At 38.6% G+C, this 24,539-nt stretch overlaps 1 protein-coding gene across 3 annotated transcripts in view; it reads right to left on the reverse strand.

Annotated features, from left to right (window-relative positions):
• Positions 1 to 24,539, reverse strand: part of trpm1b (transient receptor potential cation channel, subfamily M, member 1b) — a 63,186-nt gene that overhangs the window by 3,653 nt on the left and 34,994 nt on the right. Inside the window, exons 2-25 of one of the 3 annotated variants that reach the window (XM_079810045.1) lie at positions 21,132 to 21,356; positions 14,478 to 14,554; positions 13,889 to 14,090; positions 12,907 to 13,120; positions 12,423 to 12,547; positions 12,113 to 12,284; positions 11,341 to 11,515; positions 10,958 to 11,081; positions 8,396 to 8,468; positions 8,207 to 8,307; positions 7,947 to 8,120; positions 6,427 to 6,561; positions 6,177 to 6,227; positions 5,895 to 6,035; positions 5,781 to 5,810; positions 5,395 to 5,687; positions 4,947 to 5,175; positions 2,916 to 3,029; positions 2,355 to 2,486; positions 1,474 to 1,602; positions 1,094 to 1,345; positions 816 to 1,008; positions 440 to 460; positions 143 to 287 (exon numbers count right to left, since the gene is read on the reverse strand). In XM_079810045.1, coding sequence (XP_079666171.1) covers positions 143 to 287; positions 440 to 460; positions 816 to 1,008; positions 1,094 to 1,345; positions 1,474 to 1,602; positions 2,355 to 2,486; positions 2,916 to 3,029; positions 4,947 to 5,175; positions 5,395 to 5,687; positions 5,781 to 5,810; positions 5,895 to 6,035; positions 6,177 to 6,227; positions 6,427 to 6,561; positions 7,947 to 8,120; positions 8,207 to 8,307; positions 8,396 to 8,468; positions 10,958 to 11,081; positions 11,341 to 11,515; positions 12,113 to 12,284; positions 12,423 to 12,547; positions 12,907 to 13,120; positions 13,889 to 14,090; positions 14,478 to 14,554; positions 21,132 to 21,209 — 3,380 coding nt within the window. In that variant the 5' untranslated portion in view covers positions 21,210 to 21,356. Of the gene's footprint in view, positions 1 to 142; positions 288 to 439; positions 461 to 815; positions 1,009 to 1,093; positions 1,346 to 1,473; positions 1,603 to 2,354; positions 2,487 to 2,915; positions 3,030 to 4,946; positions 5,176 to 5,394; positions 5,688 to 5,780; positions 5,811 to 5,894; positions 6,036 to 6,176; positions 6,228 to 6,426; positions 6,562 to 7,946; positions 8,121 to 8,206; positions 8,308 to 8,395; positions 8,469 to 10,661; positions 11,082 to 11,340; positions 11,516 to 12,112; positions 12,285 to 12,422; positions 12,548 to 12,906; positions 13,121 to 13,888; positions 14,091 to 14,477; positions 14,555 to 21,131; positions 21,463 to 23,649; positions 23,801 to 24,539 lie in introns of those variants that run through there. The other 2 variants (XM_079810046.1, XM_079810047.1) reach the window with 2 other exon arrangements.

Consider the following 24,539-nt stretch of genomic DNA (forward strand, 5'->3'; position numbering starts at 1 on the left):
AGTTGACACCATTGTAACGGTTACTAGAGATACACCAATGGTAGGGACCAATACAACTTATTTTTATGTTGCAACCGATCCTTCACTGTTTGTATTTACATGCAAATAAGTCATGAAAATATTGTAATGGTAGCATTCTTACTTGAAGACAGCAATGAGCAAGTTCACAAGCAGGATGTTGGCCACTAACAAATAACAGGCCATGATGGCTGGAGTCAGCCACGCTCCAGGGATGCAGGGTGGAAGCTTTTTCCCATCCTCATCATATAAATTGTCTCCACAGGGGGCTGTTTAGAAAAAGCTTTCTTGTTACATTATAGTACCAGCATTGAATTTGTTCTGCATTCACAACTATTCCAATGCCATTATACTATTAGTAGGCTTATTTTTCATGAAAACAGCGTTTATCATTGTGTCAAATGTTCATCATTGTGCTTACGATTTATTTCCATTGCGTAAACTTTAGCACATTCCAGAAGGGCAAAAAAGAGAAGAACAAGTCAGTTAGTGCAATTGGAAACCAAAAACAACAAAGTGTGCAACAAGAATTTATCAAACGCAATATCGAGGCAGGCAGGATAATCAACTAGAAATTGCTACAATATGTACAGACAGAAATACTGAAATAACGACAAATTGACAAGACTGAATACTCTAAACGGTCATAACTCAACAAAAAAGCCACTAAGCATGACATTAGAGGGGAAACTGCAACAAACAACAGGATCACAGAGGTAATGGAGATAGTGTTAGAATGGTGGATCAGACTGTTAAAGGACATCTATCTACCCTGGAGGCAGGAAACAAAATCTTACTATAAATTCTAGTCTTACGGTCTATCGAATCTGCAAACACCTCTCCATAAATCATCCAATAAGGCATGTAGAAGATGTTGCGGGCCAAGCGCCACGTGGGCTCCTCATCTGGGTGGAGGATGGCCTGTCGTGCCACACCGAAACTCATCAGGACCACCAACATGATCACCACAAAATACAGCATGTCAATCATCTGCAAGTCAAAAAGTTCATATAGTTGATAATCAAGTGTACAAGGTCTAAAAGTCGAACAACTTTAGTACGATGAATTGCGTTACCATTTTCCCTATCATCATGACATAGGGTCCTAGGTACTTGTTGACCCCGAATATGTCCAGCACTCGGATGTACCAGAAGATAATGTCCACGCAGTAGATCACGCGACCGTAGCCCATGTAGGGTTCATTTTGCAGCCTAAGTAGAACCCCGAGCAAGAAAGTGGAGATGGCCACCAGATCTGTGATGTTCCAGTACTCCTCTAACCACACGTTTATCTTTTGCTTGAGCTTGCCTGGTTCAGACATCAAGATCTGGAAGAGAGAGTACCAGAAATAGGCTACAAACTGATTCTTTACTATCGGGTTTGAGTTGATTTTGAGTTGGACTTGATTGCATCGATTTCTAGAGCTGGATTTAAGGAGAGATATTTACATCTTACCTGTCTGACTTTCTCTAGCCCCAAAGTGATGATGTATGAAATGACGATCCACTCTTGTAAACATGGCCAACGCTCCATCTTCACCAGTACTATGTAATTGTACAGCATGAGATAGCCAAGGTAGGAAATCTGCCCAATGCAATCCAATTTTGCATTTCAGAAAAAAATATATATATTTAATTTATTATTTCAATAATAATATAACAACAATATACACAATTTATACTATTTTACTGCATTAAAGGGTTAGTTCACCCAAAAATGTAAATTCTGTAATTAATTACTCACCCTCATGTTAAGGTCCAGAAAGGTAGTAAAATATTGTTAAAATAGTCCATGTGACTACAGTGGTTCAACCTTAATTTTATGAAGCGACGAGAATACTTTTTGTGTGCAAAAAACAAACAAAAATAATAACTTCATTCAACAATTTCTTCTGCTCACATGAACAGGAAGCGCTGGACATTTACTTTATTTTGTTGAATAAAGTTGTTATTTTCGTTTGTTTTTTGCGCACAAAAAAGTATTCTTGACGCTTCATAAAATTAAGGTTGAACCACTGGTGTCAAATGGACTATTTTAACAATGTCTTCACTACCTTCTGGACCTTGGAAGTGGTCATTAAATAGCTGTCTATGGAGGGGTCAGAGAGATCTTGGATTTCATGAAAAATATCTTAATTTGTGTTCCAAAGATGAACGAAGGTCTTACGGTTTTGGAACAACACGAGGGTGAGTATTTAATGACAGAATTTTCATTTTTGGGTGAACTAACCCTTTAAATATAACAATTATTTTACAAAATAATTTGGGATAGGCATCCTTGATACCTTACATAGGACAAGTGATTTGAAAAAATGGATGAATAAATATTCTACTCACAGTATTGAACCAAAATTTGGTGAAAGGGGCATTGTAGAACTCAAAGATTTTTCTCCCAATTGGAATCTGCCTCATTTTCTTACTGCCTTCCTCCTCGTCTCCTTTCTTAGAGGCTGCATCTGCATTGGGATCCTAGATATACATGAGGTATTTTTTACAACGTGCAGAATTCATAGAAACAGCAGCCTTGTTAAAATCTAAAGCACTAAATCGCCCTGGATTTGTTTTAACCAGACCAAACATAAGATTAAGAAGCCTTTTGATGCAGCATTAACCTCTATGCTAGAGTTCCCTGACTGTCCCCCATCCCCAAAACTAACCATAATTACTCAGTTTTTATTTGACTTTAAAAATATCTGCACAGTACATGCTTTATATAACTTATTTTATTTTTTCCTTCTGCTTTCTATCTACATCATGTGTTGATGTGTCATGCAATACCTGTGTGTTTACTGTTGGTTTAAGCTCATATTATGTCAGGTCAGGTTCTTTCAGTTATGTACACTACACTGATCTAATAGAGGAGGGGTTTGTTTGAATAGAAGGAGTGGTGCAGTTTACCCGTCCGGACTTATCATGATCCTCACTATCTGCAGTGACTTGATGAGACATGTCATCTCCCAGACGGAAATCCAACAGCAGGATAAAAGGCGGGAAAACGAGGTTGAGTATCACCTGGAAAAGTTTTTAGAGACAGAAGCAAAATGCACATTACAATCAAGGAATAACGTACTACCAATTGTAAATGTATATTATATTATATTAATTTATTATCAAAATTATAACTATTTTGTTCCATTCTATGGTGCACAATTTGTGCATTCTATATGTTTATTTTACATTTTGTTTACTGTTATGTTTTTATGTGAATTCTCTTTTTGTTACATTTTCTCTGTATGAGAAAAACAAGAAATATGAGATCTTTTACATGTACTGTATTAGAAAATTATATTTTGTCATGACAACTCGAGTGTTTGGCATGGTAATGGATATGGCAATGTTGATACTGTTGGTGTTGGTGGAATATATCTGCTAGGCTGCTACTGCTACAATACAACATACATGAATTACCCGTAGCAGATCTATACAGGTGGAGCTTGGGAAAATGGAGGGTTTTTGAAAGTGTGCTGCAACTAGTACAGCTGACCAAGTATTTAAAGGTTGAGCAGCAAGTTCATTGGCTACTGATACAGCAGGGACTAATCAGCTGTGCCCTATAAAGAATCATGTGATTCCAAAAAGATTGAGATAAAGACCATTAGCCTGTGCCATTTTAGTTTCATGACAGAACTTTGTATTCACAAGTGAAATAAATTATTATTAATATGTAAACTATATTGGCAAAAGTTTCTGGGACATCTGCCTTTATATGCATATGAACTTTAATGACATCCCACTCTTAATCCGTAGGGTTTAATATGGAGTTGTCCTACCCTTTGCAGCTTCAAATCTTCTGGGAAGGCTTTCCACAGGTTTAGAAATTTTTTAACCATTCTTCTAGAAGCGCATTTGTGAGGTCAGGCACTGATGTTGGACGAGAAGGCCTGGCTCGCAGTCTCCACTCTAATTCATCCCAAAGGTGTTCTATCGGGTTGAGGTCAGGACTCTGTGCAGGCCAGTCAAATTCCTCCACACCAAACTCGCTCATCCATGTCTTTATGGAGCTTGCTTTGTGCACTGGTGCGCAGTCATGTTGGAACAGGAAGGGGCCATCCCCAAACTGTTCCCACAAAGTTGGGAGCATGAAATTGTCCAATATATCTTGGTATGCTGAAGCATTAAGAGTTCCTTTCACTGGAACTAAGGGACCAAGCCCAACCCCTGAAAAACAACCCCACACCATAATCCCCCCTCCATCAAACTTTACACTTGGCACAATGCAGTAATGCAAGTACCGTTCTCCCGGCAACCGCCAAACCCAGACTTGTCCATCGGATTGCCAGACAGAGAAGCATGATTGATCACTTCAGAGATCTTGTCTCCACTGCTCTAGAGTCCAGTGGTGGCATGCTTTATACCACTGCATCCGACGCTTTGCATTTCACTTGGTGATGTAAGGCTTGGATGCAGCTACTCGGCCATGGAAACCCTTTCCATGAAGCTCTTTACGCACTGTTCTTGAGCTATTCTGAAGGCCACACGAAGATTGGAGGTCTGTAGCTATTGACTATAGAAAGTTGGCGACTTCTGCGCATTGTGCGCCTTAGCATGCGCTGACCCCGCTCTGTGATTTTACGTGGCCTACCATCTCATGGCTGAGTTGCTGTTGTTCCCAATTGCTTCCACGTTGTTATAACAGTTGGCCGTGGAATATTTAATAGTGATGAAATTTCACGAATAGACTTCATGGACCATCACGGTACCACGCTTGAATTCACTGAGCTCCTGAGAGCGACCTATTCTTTCACAAATGTTTGTAAAGGTGTCTGCATGCCTAGGTGCTGATTTTATACACCTTTGGCCATGGAAGTGATTGGAACACCAGAATTCAATGATTTGGACGGGGTGTCCCAATACTTTTGGCAATATAGTGTACATTTCCAAATTAAGAAGTCAAAATGTTCTTGCAATGTCTCAAAATAAATGCCTCACCTTCAGTCCTGGGTTTTTACCCATCCTCAGGCTGCCCATCCACATGTCAGTGAGGAGCATCTGGCAACAGGTGTGGGCTATGAAGTCTCTGTGCTTGGCAGCCACTGCCAGCTTCAGACAGGTGGAGTTACTCCAGTTCTTTAACTCGTAAGTTAACAGTTTCATGGCTAGCTGTTCATCATGTTTGTAGGACTGATCCAGCAACTCATAGGCCAAGGTTCCAAACTCCCTAAAATCAAAGAGTAATTTTACAGTGTAGAAATACATTTTTTGCAGTATTTAAGTAACAAATATAATTGTTTTGATTTACTGTAAGTAACACTGTAAAACAATATAGGAAAAATAACACTTGATATTTAACTTAGGATAGCATTTAGCAGTTGTACTTGCATGCCTATTGTCAACCAAGTAGTGAACCTTACTTGAAAGGCACTTTACATTAACTCACTTGGAGTTGTTATCGAGGTCCTGAGATATGTCATCCACCATTTCACTTTGAGAAGACTCGTGAGCCATTCCTTTGAGGAGCTTACAGGCCACCAGAGCTTTAGCCATAGCCTCCTCGCCCCTCTGCCACAGAAACAGAGCCATCTTCTGCCGTTTCATCAGCACTGCCCAGACCATCAGCTCATGAAACGGGTAATGGAAGCGACAGACCTCTGGGTCATCCACGTCAATGTCCTCTTCCTCTTCTTTCTTCTTCTTTTGCTTCTTCTTGCCCTTTGACCTGGGCTCATCATCCTAATGAGGTGAGCAGGATATTTATATTAATAAAGATATTGTGTGATCTGACAGAGAATACAATTAAAAGAAGGTCAAATATTTGACATGTACCTCCATTCCAAGCAGCTTCAAGGCTTTAGGCTACAAATAAAAGGGCATTAAATTATTTAGACTATTTGTACATGATTAAAACATTTACGAATTGGATTCATCTCTACGTCTCACCCTCTTCAGTCCATAAAGATTGTTGTAAAGAGCTCTGAAGTTTTTCCTTGTGTAGTTACAGCGATAGGCTCCACCCATCAGGTACTCCACTACCAGCCCAATATCAATCAATGTGATTTGGTAATCTGGTGGGAGATTCCCCTTTGAAATCAAAAGAACAAGTGTTATTTCTCCTGAGATGCTTGTCATGTTAAGTTTTACATGCACAAAATATTTCTTCAGAAAACATAAGCAGTGAAGCTGAATTAACCAGATTGCAAAAGTAAAGTCAGATAGCTTTACCTTTTTAACATCTCTTACTACAATATGTAGAGTGTTGGCAGGACCAAGTTTCTGATAAAAAAACAAACAAAAAACTCAATCACACAAGCCAAGAGATTGTGTATGATTGAGTAATAATATTATGAGCAATATTAAAAAATCATGACAGCAGGGCCTGCACTTTTTTCCCAGTGGATTAATGAATTGCTCTCATCCTTTATTGTGCTTCCTTTGTGATAAGCTCCAAAATGATAATGGTTACGGTGCTTACAGTGTTGTATAACTCCTCTAATCGAGGGATGGTTAGAAAATGGTGAATGTTTACACCGTTTTCTATCAGGAGCTTGACAAAATCCACTCTGTCCAGAACCAAAGCATCCATCATGGCCTGCTCGAGGGAGTTCACCTGAAGAGGGCGACAGTGAGCAAGAATTTACAGTGAGGATTGAGGAAAAGCTAAGCATGCTAAAGCACAAAACTATGTCATATATGTGAGATTATCTAGTTGTGAATTTTGGAAATGGACTAGAAACCCTGTTCCAAATATCTCACTTAACATGGAACAGTGTTTACTACAGGCAAAAATAATGTCAAGAAAAAATGTCTTTCTGTTAGCTGCATGAATGTTGTAATTCGATTTATGAACAAATGACTCTTATGAGCCACTTCTTTTTAGTGAAAAGAAAACCTTCAGCACAAAACAGTGAAGTCTGATTCACAATCAAATGACTCAAATAATCTGGTTCTTTTGGTAACAAATACTGTGTTCGAAATTGACCCTTTACCCTCATTCCCTATTCCCTACATGACTCCACTAATATAGTCCACTTGAAGGACTGAATGAAAACGACTGAGTGAATTCGGACACTGAGTGTGCCAGAAGGGCTGCCGCTTTTGCATAGTTTGCTGTTTAATAATAATTTGAAACGTAGCAAACTGGCAGCTCCAGTAATGAAAATATTTATCTTGAAATCTGCCATGGAATCTAGCATTTATAAACCTTAATTAAACAACTGAATAATCAATTAAAAATTTATTTATACCGGGATGATATTAACAGATATTACCAAAAAGTGGGCATGCGCAATATGCGGCGCATAGGGGTGCAGCACCTTGGGGGCGCCAAAGTGATGGGAATAATAGGCCTAATGAAAAAAAATATTTATGTAGCTGCTGTTATGCGTTTCTAAATAATTTCTGTATTTCCTCAATATTATATAACATTTTAGAGGACTAACAGGCTAGAGTAGGCGCCTCATAAGATTCCATAATAGAATTTTGGATAATAATGGAATATCGCGAGTGGGCGCGCCTGGCGCTGGGTAGTTGCGCCCCTGGATATTACGCTGTACCCACATTGGACCAGCGGTTTATAAAATGAACAGATGGATGGATAATTCAGCTGTGGGTGCCATCTTCTGGTCAGACTCGTGAATTCATTCGGCGTGACTGTCACAGTGTGTTGTGTATTCTCTAGTCATTGAGCGTACATCGGTTGTATACTTGTTATTGCGGTGCATTGTGGGAATCGAATGAGTGCACTTGATAACGTCCACTATGGTTTCAGACACCACTACAAAAGGCTGTCCTCTCAAATGGTGCTGTATTTAAGAGTATAGGGGGCGATTACGGACACAGCCACAGACTCAAGAACTCTGGATTTAATCAGTCTGACAAATCCTTCATTCCAAGTTGTGTGTAGGCCATCATTTCCCCTAAGTAGATATATAATATAATATTATATTAAGTATTTAGGGGAAATGATGGTGCAGGAGGACCACACTGTCTTACCCAGTTGAGTAGTTCTAACTTTCTGGGGTCAGTTTCCTCTGGTGGTTCTGGTTTGGCTTTGCCTCCTTTACCCTTTTTTCCTCTGGCCTTTCCTTTGTTACGTTGAGTTGCTCCTTTCTGCTTTTCTTGAGATGGTGCTGCGCTGGTGGAGATGTTAGCAAGGGCACTCGCAGGCTATGAAAACACATTCTACAGCTTAAGAAAGGTCTCTGGGTCTTATTTCTTGGGTATATTTTCAAAAAGGCACCTATTTCACTCACTGGTAGGTTGTGTCCGTACACAAAGATTTGGTTGCGTGCTATGTCAACTCTATTCCAAGCCAGAGCCAAGCTCAGCTGATCTGGAGCTGATGCGTTTGTTCCTGAATTACAATGAACACATTTGAGTTCATTTTTAACCATGAACCAAATTTGTGGTGACATTTTAGAAGGTCTGCATACTCACAATACCTTTCAGTAATGCAGTGAGGATAGCCATTTCAATGTCATCTTGTCCCTCAGCGCCCATTCGAAAGACCGTTATCTACACAAAAGTTAAACGGGGCAGCAAAACTGACAGTTGACACTTTTTGATACATTTATTTTGGGCAAGTGAAAATGAATGGAAAATCTGGTTTTATGGATGAATGTCTGGCTTCATTTTATCAGCATTAACAGGAAACTAGCAAATGCAACTCTCATTCACACTTTGCATAACTACATGGCTAATTTCCCTCTCAAATCAAGTAATACTGCTTTCCTTGTTTAAGACGTCTGGTATCAAATTCAATTACCTCGGAGCTGCAGTCACATGCACACTAATGTTAAATGTAATCACATTGGCATGGGTGAGTGGCCCTATCCCAAGACATTCCTGAGTGTTAGCATGCATTGCTAATGAGAGACTTATGGTGGAGTCTGGACAGTTAGATTACTATCTCATGGCTACAATGGGGGTGGCGGGTGGGGTTTTGCGACACCTTAACTTAAACACTTCATATTTTGAGAATGAATGCAAGTTAATTTAATGTTAAATATCTCTGTTTAAGCGAACCATTTTTACACAAATGGCTTAGGGAAACATTAGCATGCTGGTTTTCATACTAGGATCGGGTAAGCTACACATTAATAGTCACATTTAATAGTGCTTGAAAGTTTAATGTACATTTATGTCCCATATATCCATATAAACCAAAGGTTTTATGTATGTGTGTGGACATTTGAGCTCTTAACATAGCATCTAATTTGATGTAAAACACTGTTGTAGAAGGCCATTAGCCTATCTAATGCCAGACAACGTGATGTGATATTACTTTAATAAGCGGAGGAGATGTACAGTGTGGATTAGAGAAATGGATCCTCCCTCCCTCCCCCCATCTGCTCATATTCAGGAACAGGGTGAATGAGTGTAGCTGCTAGGCAAGAACAGGTGGCACTACACTGATCCTACTCCAGATGTATGGAGCTACAGATTATCTCCTGTCCTGAGGCAGTATTACTAAATACTTAACATATCACTTACCCCCAGTTAAAGCTACAAATATTACCATTAGCCGAGCTCCCAGAGTGCACTGGGTCACCCTGTAGGTGAATGTAGTCTATAGGTAAATATCTGGTGATTGTAAACTCAGTTTTAACTAATGGAGTCAAAGCACTTATAGCAGATAATGTTGTAAATTGCATGCTTGCCATCTGTTAATCACAACGTTCAAGCAAAATCACTGATAAGAGCATCTGCTTAATGCTTTAGGGGAGCGCGGGGCACAACCTAACGCAAGGTTAGTTGTAACACACATGGTTTAAAACTTTCCACACATGCCAGGATGATGAAACTTAGTGTATTTACTAGTTGCCATATCAACATTATTTAGAGAAGAAATTGCGTCAAAATGTAAAAATATTTGGAAGTTATCACTGAACATTTATTTAAGTCCAATTTTCATCTCTGTTTTTTGTGTTTATTTAAAATAAGACAAATCTGATATTATTTTAATCTTATATCTGTTATTTAACAGTTGAGATCGTTCTTTAATGCTGACCTAACCAGCAGAAGACACAAGCCACAGTTTAAATCCCAGTTGCACAGGTGGGGCGAATTGTACATCCCTATTAGAAATATGTCATTATTTTCTATACTTTTATGAATTATTTTGAGAAACCATGAGAAAAGGGTGAATAATGACTGAGTCAATGTTCAGAGAATATTCATTATTATTATGTTTTGAACTATGCTGTATAGCTGTATTTAGCGATGTGTTTGTTGTCAAACTCAAAAATTAGTATATTTTAAATGATTAAAAAAAGCCATTATTTAATTTAAAAAAGTTAATAATTGTATTTTATTGACAAAATATTTTAGTTTGTCTTGGATATTTTTTTGATTATATCAGATAACATTTTAAGCTGTCATTTGGTCATGTTGCAATGTACCCCACCTAATGGGGCATGTTTTCACATTTCACTTCCATTCTTTCGGGGTAAATCAAGAAAAAAGTACACACTGTATTAATGAAACAAAACCACATAATTGTACTAGACATGTGGGAAATTAATGTGGGAAAAAAGTGGATTTACACAAACTGAGAAACAGAGTCAAAAAGCGTTGGGTTGTGCCCCGCTCTCCCCTACATGTAAATGTAAAGATGTGATGTGATATGATGTTATGTACCTGATTAATACTACAAGGGAGCAGATGTAATGAGACAGACACATGAATAAAGATGCATGACAAAATGAATAATGAATGAGAATGTTTATTGATGAAAGTTTGCACAAAATATCCAAAAATATTCAGTCAATATTTAGCCTGATCTAGCTGGTCTCCCAGCCTGGCCAAATTGATCTTAAGCTGGTCTCTCTTGGCAAAGCTAAAAAGTCGATCTGAAACAAGAAAACCTGACCAGACTGAGAGACCAACTGAGAGCATCTTAGACTAGGTTTTTTTTTCATCAAGAAAGAAAATGAAAGTGGGTTTGTCTTAATGGATGTTGGTCTAAATTTGTTACATGATCTTACGTCACTGTAGATACTTACCAACTCCCTCTTCTTCATGCATTCAATGACCATGAGCAGAATCTGGCCTGACTGCATTTTGTTGTAGTTAAAGGTTTTCTGGATGGTGACCAGCAGTTGCTCTTTTACGTCGTCATTTACCAGTCTGAAAATACAGATTTGATAATGAACAGATTGGGCTGATTCTCAGTGTTCCTATTAATGATGGGTCTGTACTAGACATTTAAGGGATAATGTTCAGGTAGCTGGCCATTATTGGGACCCTTTCTGGGTGAAGCAAAATGGGTCTGATCTTGATTACATCTATGCATCAAGTAAATAAATAAAAATTATGGAATTTCGTGACTGACAAATCAAAATAAATGATTCCAGGGATCTGTGTAAAAATGATTGTTAATACTCACCCTTCAATCTCTGAGTATTTGTGGGCGAAGGAAATTATATCAGAGGCTCGACCACTGCCATCACAAACCACTACAGGCACAGGCGGTTCCTCACGCAGGCTTTCCAGGACAATGGAGATGACATTGGGACCCCCCTCCACAATCAGACACACCACCGGTACACCCTGGCCCAAACCTAGCACGCATACACACAAAAAAAAGCAATTCACTTACCTAAATATTGTGAATTTCTTAGTACAGGGATTGTGCACATATCAATATAATGCTATTACAAAACATTAGCCTGAATGTTTGAGCCTTTTGGGTGTTTTGTTTTTTAAATCTTATTTTCAATTACTCCAAATGCATGCACATAAAAAAATCAAAAAGCCCTTTTGTGATTAACAAAAGGAGCGGTATTTAAAAGTCAGAGATGTGGGGAGTACAATCATTTTAATTTGCCGCTCCCGAGTCTGATCCCAGATCAGCCGATGACGATGTGAGTGGTGACAGCTGAGCCTCCCTTTGCTGTCCCTGCCTTATCACAAGCTCCAGGCATAGGATGACAAAGGGAAACCCACAGGTCACAGGCGCCAAAGCCTTGATCAAACCTGTAATGGCATGGAGCTGAGCATATCTCCATTGGTCCCTGACCCCATCACCCCCATTACTGATAAACAGGATATATCTTGTCCTTCAAACCCTTAGTGAGCTTTCAAAATGTGCCCTCTTAGGAGATCAGAGTTACATTAGACCTAAAGCAGATAAGATTCGCTGATGCTACTGCACTTACGCGTGTTAATCTTCTGGAGTGAAATGTGTTTCTCCAACTGCCTGCGTAGTTTGACCTCCGCCCCGTATTTCCCACATGTGCCATTATCGGAGAGTATGAAGTGCGAGTGGCTATTGTTGAGAACGGCAAGTTTGCTCAAAGGGTTGGAGATGGCCTGATATGGTTTGTTCACCTGAAGAGGAAGAGGAACAAGACATTACGGATGTCAATAGACAAGTAAAGCTTCTACTTGATGCAGCGTAATCTAATTTTTTCATACGTTTATGAGCACCATCATGCTTTGTATTATGTACCGATAGATCATGCTTACATCTTTTCCAATTAGATCCTCTTTGCTTTCCAGGATTCCCCATGGAGCGATGCCTATAGCACAGACCTTCCATCTGGATTTAGAAGAGTGGTCCTTCAAAGCATCTCCAACGTGCCGGATCACCCCTACATTGTGAGAACATAAAACAGATTAAGGAAACTCTCTTTAGCACATCTGATACAAAAACAAATCACATACCCCTAAGAAAAACAGATTGAAGATGGATCCAAATGTTTGATCCAAGTGATTTCAACTGTAGACCAAGTTGTACTTGTAGACCAAGTGTGGGCAACTCTGATCCTAGAGGGCCACTATCCTGCAGAGTTTGTCTCTATCCCAAATTAAACACACCTACTTGTAATTTTCAAGTAATTATGGTTAGATTTTTCAATTATGTTTGACTGGGGATGGAGCTAACCTCTGCAAGACAGTGGCCCTCCAGGACTTGAATTGTCCATCCCTGTTGTAGACCATAAATACTCACCAGTGCTGACTCCACCAGTGAAGATCCATGCTCCAGTAGTCACGGCAGCCTTGATCAGGCCTTTCCCAAAAACTTGCTTTAGTTTGGGCTGCATGTCGAAGTTCTGGAGGCCACCGTGAACTGATATAAGCAGCGTAGGCAACTCCAGCTGCCATTCCTTCACCATGAGATGCAGCAAGCTGTCCGGCTTAGTATCATGTGACACCCGAACATACTGTAGGAAAGATTTTAGGATTAGCATTTTAAGATTAAACGCAAATTTAACAGTTTTTCTTGTTTATTTCTGAACTGTAGCCGAGGTGCCACCGTGGGAAGTTTCCCCAGGAACTAGGGACTTTGGGGTGGTAATCCGTGTGTTTCGACCGCTGGTCTAAATTAAGTTCTGGGTAAAAATTTCCCCCTCAGAAAGTCCCTGCTAGCGAGGTAATACTTTTTCAAATATCAGGAACTTTCGGGGGTGCGACTTGGGAGATTGGTTAAGTTCATGCTGCATTTTGATTGGTTGACTCCTCGCAGCATTTTATTTCAACCATCATTTTTAAAAGTCTGTTGCTGTGCGTGCAGTAAGAGTTGTTTGCTATTCGAAAAAACAATGGAGTTTAAAAAATGCGACCGATGGAACGACAACCAGGTTCAGCCTTTCGGACCCTACGTCACCGGACTAATTTGCCTAATCTTCGCGGTACTTTAGGCCGCGATGGAAACGCAGGCAGCAACAGGTCTGGGGGAAAAAGTTCCATGGACAAATATTGTTCTGGGTAATTTCGGTGGAAACGTAGCTTATGAATCTTTTCCTGCAATTATGTAACCACAAATGAGGTTTGGTTGATTATTTATACTTTGTCTGATGTTAAATTCAACCCTCGAGTGGGTATTTATTGAGAGTTCATTTGTTTATTGCCATGTGTATACAAGTAGTTGAATAAGACTCAAGTTTTTCAATTGAAATAGTTTTTCACCAAATAATGTTCAGAATAGATACCATGGCTTTGTTGACAAATCCTCCTCCTTGAAATTCAATGGTGCCAAAAGCGTCAGTGGGGACGGTGTGAGTATGTCTGACCACCGACCATTTTTCTTGAGGAGGTTCCACTTGCACAAGATGGTTTTCTTCTGATGGCTTGTTGGTGACAGCGCCTACTGCAATGGCTGTGTGCTGAGCCACTAGATAACCACAGGCACACCTGAAAAAATAACTCAGTTAGCTGACATTTCATCATTGAATTCATTTGGTTGGAGGGTACTGTCTATTCTTTCTACGCATATAGACCACCTATCAGGGCTGTGTCTAAACCGTGGTTAGTATTCATTTGGTCCACGCATCAGTGCACATCCTGGCATCTCTCCACCTACAGGAAGTGTGGTGGACTGGACTACACCAGTCCCTTCATATCCAGCCCTGCGCCCACACAGTGATCTGTAAAAGGGCTTATGATGTCACACATCACCCCTCATTACATAAGAGTCTACAAAGCCTCAAAACAGAATGAGTCATAGAGGTAATTTGTCTCGCACAATGGTGTCATTATATGTAGTTGCGTGTTGAAATTGTTCAAAATAGAAAAGCTCACCGGGTTGGATCCTTGGCTGGAAATATATGGATACATTCTCTTTTTTGAAAGGTTTTCTCAATCCAAGCCTTCTGAACCTACGAAACGGAAAAGAAAAAAGACAATCAGACCAGCAGAAGCAGTGCTTGTATATAGATTTTAAAGTTTCACAAATCACATTATTATGAAAATAAAATAAATAGTAGTTTGGTTCTAGAAACAATTATTCAAGCACAAACCTTCAACATTACACATATACAGTACTCAATGTACCAGCTATTTTTACCATCAGACCTCATATTCATATATATGTAACATCAATTACAGCAAGAACTGCTTTTAGTCTCTTGAGTTTGCCTAAAGTGAATAGAGTAAATCCTCTTTGCAATGATAATCCTTACTAAAGTATGAGTGGTACAGTACACACAAGCCCTAGATATACAGAAAACATAGAAGAGAAAATATGTACATGGCAAATGCATAAAGTGAATAACTATGTATGTGTAGATACTTTGTTAGTTGGATGAAAGAACATCCAGAGAGTCTAGGCTGTGGCCTGTTTTGCTTGCAATTATTAGTGCATAGCAAATTAGAGTTCAAACCCTGTTCCAGACCAGAGTTATTCATGTCTTTTTTTTTCTGTTCTGAAAAAGTGCCATGGAAACCCACCAATATTTTTAGCTTTCGCAAAAAGACTATGTCAGATTTTGTCGTGCCAGCTTTGTGATTGTGCTCCAGCACTGGACGAAAATAACCTTTGGTTCAAAGCAATATCTGTCTGGGCTTTTGTTGTTGATTCAGCCCTAATTAAGAGGAAAACCTTTGAGGCAAATCTCCTCTGAAAATTCAGTTACAAAACAGTAGCCAAGTTAAGAAAGAAAAAACATGTTAGAAACCCACCAATTAAAACTGTAAAGCAATAAATTCATTTTTTGTTTGTTTTTTGGAAACTGCTTTTGATTGCTGTTGCAGGGAGAAAACAAGAAAAGATTGGTAAATTATTCTATAGTTTTATATTTCAATACTACAATCTTGTAATCCGGTAACACTTTATTTTGATGGTCCCTTTTGAACATTCTGTTAACTAAAAGTAACTTTGCACCTACATGTCAACTAACTAGAGTATTAGTAGACTGTCTGCTTAATATCTGCTAACTCTTTATTGTGATGGTCCTCAAACAGACATTCTACTGACTTTAAGTAACTTTGCAAGTACAGGTCAACTTATTCTAACCCTAACCCCAACCAATCTACTAACACTCTAATGAGAGTTAGTAGACATGTAGGTACAATGTTACTTATAGTCAACAGAATGTATAAAAAAAATTGAAACCCGTAATCCCAGTCCTGATCATTCCTATCCCATCCTCACAGAAGCGTCAGTAGACCATGGATCCATGGGTTCGTTCTGGTCACCCACCGTTAGCTAGCAGGGGTCCTACCTGTGGAGCCTCTAGTCGATGTTAAGAAGGTGCCAAAGTGAAACTTTCTGCATCCGTGTCCCTCCTGGAGCTCTGCTGGCGAGAGGTGCTCTCTCCCAGAGCGCTGGCGCCCAGTGAATACCACAGGACATGAAACTTCATCACTTTATGAGGGGCTGTTCATATGATGAGCATGTGAGCAGGCTCTTTGTTCGGGGCACGTCCCATGACTCCAGTTCAAGGTAATCCTTTTGGGAGTCCCATGACCCCTCTCTCCTTGCCCACAGGGTATTTTCATCCCTCGCTGGAGCAAAGCACAACAAATCTGCTTTGATAGATTCACAACCCGCGTGAAACAATCCTTAAGCTCAGAAAACCTTTTGAGACGGCTTTTCTACCTCAAACACTCTTCATGAGTTGATGGGAGTCAGGTTTGTGTCTAGAAATGGACAGGAATGGGAACTCACCAAAGCTTTTCATTTGAGAGTGTCACCCTCCTCTGACCACTTTGATTTCAAGCCCAATTTGCATAATTGAGAGAATTGGGTGCTGGCATTCTTTTGAAAAGAGGCCTAGTTAAGACATGACAGGACTCCAGTTGGGGGCAAGGTCATCAAACACTAATTGTTGTTAATCTCTATTTTCACCAACCATATTGTGTGTGTGGGGGTGGTTCTGATGGACTAACAATCACGTCTAAGCATTGATGACTCTACTGACTTTAATCTTTTAGGGAATAATCTTTTATACAAAAGAAGTCTTTAACCATCATCCATAGTGAGGAACTCTACTATGAAGTGATCAGTAGTTGATAAAAGAACATGAGTAATTAATTCTAAGGTGGTTTTGTCTGGTCTCCCAGCTTAGTCAAGCTGGTGTTTAGCTGGTCATCTAAATAATGCCCTCAAAACAGACCAGTCTGATCAATTTGGCCATGCAGGGAGATTATTTAACGGCATTGGGCTGGTTTAAAATATATTATTCAGCAGGGTTGCCTGGTCAACCATTGCAAACATGGGGATATTGCACCCAAAATGAAGATGTCTATTTAGCCCTTTATGGGTCAAATAGAATTGCTGAGATCATTGGTTTAAAGTGCTTTTCAATGAGTTCTTTCCTCAACCATCTCACTCTTTGTTTGATACTGTCCTCAAAATGCACGTGGACTGCTGGTAATTAAAGCTCTTGAAGACAAAGGGCTCTTGCCACCGCAGTAGTACAGCCAGTGTGACGCACTTATTTCGGCTTGTTTAAACTCATTATCCACAGCAATTAAAACGCAAATCTGCTGAGCGCTCATCAGCTTTGTTTGAGTTTTCCTCGGAAAACGCACAAAAGCTCTCTGGAAGGAAAAATCAGATTTTCTTGCTCAAATTAACAAGGCCTATAGCAAACCTGGCAACAATCAACACTATTGAGTCTTTCCACATAGTCAGACATCTCGCACATTGTTGCTCAACTAAAAAGGCATTTGTTCATAAATAGGATTGCAGCTGCGATTTTGTGAGAGCTGAAAAGGGGAAATCAGATTAAAAGTTTATGCAAAGCTTTCCCACAGTTTGTGTACAAGTCTGCGTTTTCACATTGTAAAAGGCAAAACCCACAAACACACAATAAATAAATACATACTTTTTACAATTTGATCTAGCATAGCCTGTTAACACACTTCATGAATTGAAGTTCCTTCAAAACTAGACACTGAGGATCACATGAGAGGGCAAAAGTCAGGTGACCCATTCCTTAGAACTAATGAGCAGTGTGGGATTTGATTTGTGCTCACAGTTCAACTCACAACCTTGTAAAAAAATCTATCTATCTGTCTGTCTATCTATCTATCTATTAAAGGTTGTGCCATTAATTGGTTCAAATCCTATTTGAATACTAGAACTGTCTCAGTCTGTGTGGATAGGTGTTCATCCTCCAAATCAGTCTTGACTTGTGGGGTTCCCCAGGGATCTATCCTTGGCCCCATTTTGTTTTCTATATATATGCACCCTCTGTCTTCGATCTTAATAAACACAGAGTATCGTTTCATTGTTATGCTGACGACACTCAAATCTATGTGCCTTTTATGCAAAAGGACAACCAAGGTTTGTGTGCTTAACCATTTGGTGGTCAGATATTACAGCATGGATGTCCCTAAATGTCTTAAATCTCAATGAGAGTAAGGAAAAAGCAAAACTAAAACTCTTTGAGTCAAATGAGGCTAGTCTAAGCTTCAATTATGTGTTTATGTTGCATTTTACTTCATACTGTTGTACGTATTGTCACTTTTTAATTGATATTGTTCAGCACAATGGTCAACTACTGTTGTTTTATTGTGCTTTATAAATAAATTTAGATTGAGATCTTACTTTTAAAGAACTTTGTACGTCATTTTAAGATTTTAAACTGAAAAACTGTGTTTTTTGTGGCCGTAAGCTGTTGCCAATGCAGTATTATAGAGTTTATACCAGGTTTGAGGACAATAGGTCTATGGGCTTCTGGGCAAGTTTAACATGCTTAACCTTTTTAAAACAGTATGTTTCCCCTCTTACTTGGTCTCTAAAAAGACTCATTGTCTCTGTGGGTTTGAAAATCCAGTTAGCCATCATCACATGAGACCAACATGTCACTGATTAGCCTTGAGATTTCTTAGTCATAAGACACATTTTTTAGACAACTATGTTTGTGTGAGAGTGTTTTTCTCTGTCTTTCTGAGAGGGGGAAGGGGCAGAGACCGAAAAGAGAAATGATTGTGTGATTTTGGAGGATGCATGCAAATGTCAAAGGAAGTGTTTAAATAACAACCGTATCCTTAGACTGGACACACACCCCTAAAAACTGTGTCTGCATGAGTCTATTTGCATGTGCTGTCATATTTTCCCAATTATTTTAAAGCTACTTTTCTTTGTGAAAAATAAATATTTTACTGGACTGCTAGACAATAATCAAAGTATTACATTTATTCATTAGATCACATTTGTAAGGTTCGCAAACTTTCACAGGAATTTGATTCATGCATTCTTTACCCTCTACTGAAAGATACAGAGTAGATTTTACTTTGACAACTCCTTCATGTATGAGTCCAAAATGTGCCACTCAGCATTGGCACAAGAGTATATATATGCAAAGTTGCAAAGATATACAGTATTTGATTCCTTTTTGAAGGCTATATTTTCAGTCTTAAACACATAAAATTGGACATTTGAAAGAAGGGAGTTAAAGTGCTTAATCTTGCCTAGCTGCTGGTGCTCATACTGGGCATTATGGGGGATTAGAGGCAGCAGAGGAGCATCAAACCACAGAGGTGCTGCTCATTCTGGTGCTGCTGGAGAAAGTTGCGTTGCTTGTGCTGGCTTAGAGACGCCCTTTTGGTTTCTCTTGCGATCGTTAAGATTAGGATTTGGATTAGTATGAGATTTAAAAATCTCAAATCTGTTTTATATAATGTATCTCTAACTTCATGTTTCGCAACATTGCAACAAGTTAAATTTGCTTTTTAGCTTCATATGAGCAGCTGTGGTTGGAGGTGCAACTGTAGAGATAATTAGCAAGTTTTAAAGAGCGAAATCATTTTTTTAAATTATTTTAAATTAAATTAATTATATTATATTACATTATGGTAACACTTTACAACAAGTTAGTTACATTAGTTAACATGAACTGCACTTCTACAGCATTTATTCATCTTTGTTAATTTCAACATTTACTAATACATTATTAAAATAAAAAGTTTTACTTGTTAACACGATTACTGCACTGTGAACTAACATTAACAAACAATGAACGGCTGTATTTTTATTAACTAACGTTAACAAAGATTAACAAATGCAGTAACAAATGAATTTCTCATGGTTAATACATTAACTAATGTTAACAAATGAAACCTTATTGTAAATAAGTTATATAAAATATTATATAATATAATAATTATACATTTTATTTATAGGTGCCTTACATGACACTCAAGGACACCTTACAAACACAATAAAACAATCGCCATTAAGCAACAAATAATCATTATTACAGCATGGACAGACTGGATACAAGCAAGCAATCACATAAAAGCCCGCCTTAAGGTGAGATTTAAAAACAAGAAGACATTCACTTTTTCACACAAACTGTTGCAACAAGTTCCATAAATAAAAGGAGCTGCACGACTAAAGGCTTGGGACACTAGAAGTTGAGTGCCTTGTAAGAAGGAAAGACGTTTACAAATGAATACGATATTTAACCGGGAGTCAATGCAATTATTGTAATATGGGAGTAATGTGTTCAGTTAGAGGAGTTCTAAAAATAACTTGAGCAGCTGAATTCTGTACTAGCTGGAGTTTGTAGAGAAGCTTTGAAGACAGGCCATAAAAAAAAGAGTTACAGTAAACAATACGGGAAGTGACCCATAATGACGAAGTTGATTCATATTACGGATGAGGAAATATGCAGAGCGAATGACACTGTTTATATGTGCTTCGAATGATAAAATACTGTCAAAGATTCACAGATTTGGCCAGATTGGTTTTTGAACAAACAAGAAGAATTTCAGTTTTACTGCTGTTAAGTTGAACATGATTTAATGTAAACCACTCATTAATCTCAGCTGAACAATATGAGAGGATATGTGGAGGTAAAGTTAGAGATAGGTTTGAAGGACAGGTAAAGTTAGGTGTCATCAGCATAGCAGTGGAATTTAATACCAAATTTGCTAAAAATATTACCAAAGGGTAAGAGATAAATAATAAATAAAAAAGGACCCAAGACTGAGCCCTGCAGAACACCAGTACTGACGTATGAAGGCTTTCCCCAGCCTCACTAACAATTCAAGTTAAGAAGCATTAAAAAAAAAAAAAGCAAGCAGAATGATTCTTTATCTAAGTCAAATATGAACGTAATATGAAAGAAAAAGAAAAACATTGTAGCCCAAGATGATTGGACTGGTCTACTCCACTCTGCCCCATTCTTACAAGCTGATTGGACGAAGACTAAACCATTCAAGTGAGATATAAACCTGTGAATCAGTGTTGTTTTAGTATCACTAATATAGTTATATTTTATTTTTATTTTTAGTAATTGTGTCTAAATAGTTAAGTTTTAGTGTTTAGTTTTAGTTACTGTAGTATCCCTGCAGTGAATACACCTGCTTCGGTATCATGTCACAAACTCCTGAATTCGCTCACAAAGGGAAAAAACCCCCATCCTTTCACTCTTTTCAATCACCTTAATCATATTAAAGGAAACAGCCCTAAACATCCCTAAAACGGGTGGACACTCTTACCTTCTGCGATCCTGATGGTGTGCGTTTGATGGAGGCCCGTGTGATGGAGCCACTGGCTCTCCTGCCTCCCCGCTCCATGTGTCCGGTTCACGATGCACCTTAAAGACTCATGACCGTGTCGGACCCTCTAAGATCCTCTTTTGCTCTGTCTCTAAAGCGGTCCCAGCACTAGCAGCATAAAAGCTCATCTCCTGATGTTCACTCTTTGCGTTCTCCCGCCCTTAACTGACAAGACAGAAAGATGCAGATGAGGATAAAACATCTCTCGATGACACGCTTGACACATAGACCCCGTTTCCTCCGCTTGACAGCCTGTAATCAGGATTAATGCAGTCAGCTCTTGGGAGCTTGCGACTTTAATGGGGGAGAGATTTAATAAATGGTTATTGAAGGTAAATCTACTTTGGGACACTGTGGCCCAAAAAGGCTTTGAAGACATGCAAACTTTGTGAGGATGTGTCTCCTGGACTGCAAGAAGAAAACAGGTCTTCCTGTGATATGTCAGAATGACTGTGGACATTTTTGAAAACTGTATAGTAATATTTACCTGCTTAGATCATGATGATCTTCTTACTACAAATGTAGTGGTATTCTTTTTGTTAAAGTTAAGCGAACCATCTTAATAGTCAAATGCACAGAGTTTAGCACTCTACAACCAAGGGATTATTTAAAATTCTCTAAATACATGCACACAGAAATAAAAGAGTCAATCAAATGAAACCTGAAACAGATGCGCATCTTCCAAACCTTTCAAATAAATTACATTGAGAGGAACCTTTCATGTATTCATGCTGTGTGAACATTTGAAAAAGTAAAATAGAATACTGCCACCTTGTGCTTATTGTTGTAATTGTATGTGAGTTCTGGGTAAAGAAACGTAATCAGTGTCCAGGTTACACATACTTTATAGCCTATTAATTACTAATGTTCTAATAATATCTTGTATACACACACACACACACACACACACACACACACACACACACACACACACACACACACACACACACACACACACACACACACACACACACACACACACACACACACACACACACACACACACACACACACACACACACGAATACACACAATATTACATACATGCATACAACTTTGACCAATCATGGCTGCCCAGAACAAATAAATATTAGAATGTATACTGTGTGAGAATATCTATGATTGTATATTATGTATATATGTAAATATTAGAATGTATACTGTATGAGAATGTAGAGCTTGACATTCACTTTTTTGCTCACCAGCCACTGTGGCTGGTTTTCCAAAGTTACTAGCCACTCAGCACTTTCACTGGCCACAATCTTGACAGATATTTTCTTGAAAGATATTATCTCATAACTTGGCAGCAGGTAAATTGGGCTACTGTCACTTTAAGACCTGACGCACAGATCCATTATGCTGTTATACTGTACTGTTACTGTTGTGTTTATGTAAATACTCGTCAAGATTATTTTGTTTGTTTTTGACTGTATAAGCACAATTAGCAGCGATAATAACTGATTTAAAACAGATTTATAAAACAGTAAAATTATGCGAAATACGTGCAATCCCACACCGAATTTAAAGCCCTGTAACACCAGCAGTATTTATCCGGAGGAAATGAAACCAGTGAGTGAGAGGAGGCAGGTTTGTGTGTCGACTCGCACAATCTGAAGTGTTTCAGATATTTCAGTGTCAATGCATATCGAAAAATCTATATTTTTGACAACACTGCATTGAACTTTATTATTTCAGATGCCTTTTTAAAAGACTACAATTGAAAAATGTATATATTATAAAATAATATATAAAATTCAACCCGCCAAAAGTGGCTAGTAGGAGTGTTACACGCCACTGCTGAAATACACCCACATTTGGCGGGTGTTTATGTCAAGCCCTGTATTATTTTGTAATTTTTGTTCCAGTTTCTGAGTGTATTCATTAATTCCCTATTTTATTTGGTACATTTTAACTTAAAAGCACATGATTGTCTGAAGACGTCAATAAAATAAGGTGAACAAACTGACACACACAGCTCCTCATTCTCATTATAAGAGGATGTAAAGTAAAGCAATCCATGTAAAATCAAGAAGAACAGCACAGCTGATGTGAATAGAGCTACTGTGTGTCTGTCTCGTCCAAAGCATAAAAAGACAGAATTATGTCATGTGGAGGTCAGATTTGGAATCTCAGTTACATAAGAGTAGTGATTCATTGATAGCTTGATTCTGTATTGTTTGTGAGGCTTTGTGCTTTCTAAAATGACAATATCATAATTAATAAAAATCAATCCAAGAAATGGCTTCATGCACAAGGGGATTTAAAACAAGCCAGGACAAATACTGATATGTTTACAGGATAAAGTGAAAACATCTACTAATTCCTCCTACACTTTTGATTAAATGCCACAGATGAGTACATTTGCTAATTGAATCTTTGACATAGGCCTACAATAAACTCACAACAATAAGATCTAGAGCTTACAGAGTCTATAGCGTACACACACACTGGATCTTACCTGTGCTGAATTCTGTGAACTTCACAGCAGATTGTCTAAACAATGAAGGTTCTCCTCAAATTAAAGTGCCTTCCCTCCATGAAACTATACTCAACGTGTTTCCTTTGCTTTAGGAACAGATAATGCATAATTTCACCTCGTAAGCAGACACAAATGAGCTTTATGGGCGCAGATGGCTCAGGCGCAAATTCTAATTCCCTACAACTCATGAGCCTGTTGTGGTCACCAGCGCTCTCCACAAAACACTGAAGCATCCCATATATGGCATGTAGTATAAAACCAAACTAAATGGCCTTTTACTATAAACTATAGGCTATTTAGTATAGGCCTATCACTATATTCAATATAAAAAAGCATGTTTCCCCCTGAAGCCACAGGTTTGTATTTACCCTACACCTTGTTTCACTATAAAATGTATATTTCCTTTGACCTGTACTGAACAAATAAATAGTAGAATGCTTTTATTTATTTTATGTAATATGTGAAGACAAATAACATGATCTCCCCTCTCAGGAACGTGCTGAAACCAAATCCATCATCTTAATCTGGATTTACATACACTAACATTGATCATACATTTTATCGGACGTAAATTGACGATTCAGGACTAAGAACATGAACATTATTTCAGCTGTGCTGGTGGGGATCATATCAAGTGACATCCAATTCCAATTTCACATCCAGAAAGACAAGTTAATATAAAGCTAATGTACAAGATTGCCTTATTTTAGAAACAGCCATGCCAGACAGACAAACAGACAGACAGACAGACAGACAGACAGACAGACAGACAGACAGACAGACAGACAGACAGACAGACAGACAGACAGAGAGACAGAGACAGAGACAGAGATAGATAGATAGATAGATAGATAGATAGATAGATAGAT

The sequence above is a fragment of the Gobio gobio genome, assembly GCF_949357685.1.
Source record: "Gobio gobio genome assembly, chromosome: 25".
Classification (NCBI taxonomy): Eukaryota; Metazoa; Chordata; class Actinopteri; order Cypriniformes; family Gobionidae; genus Gobio; species Gobio gobio.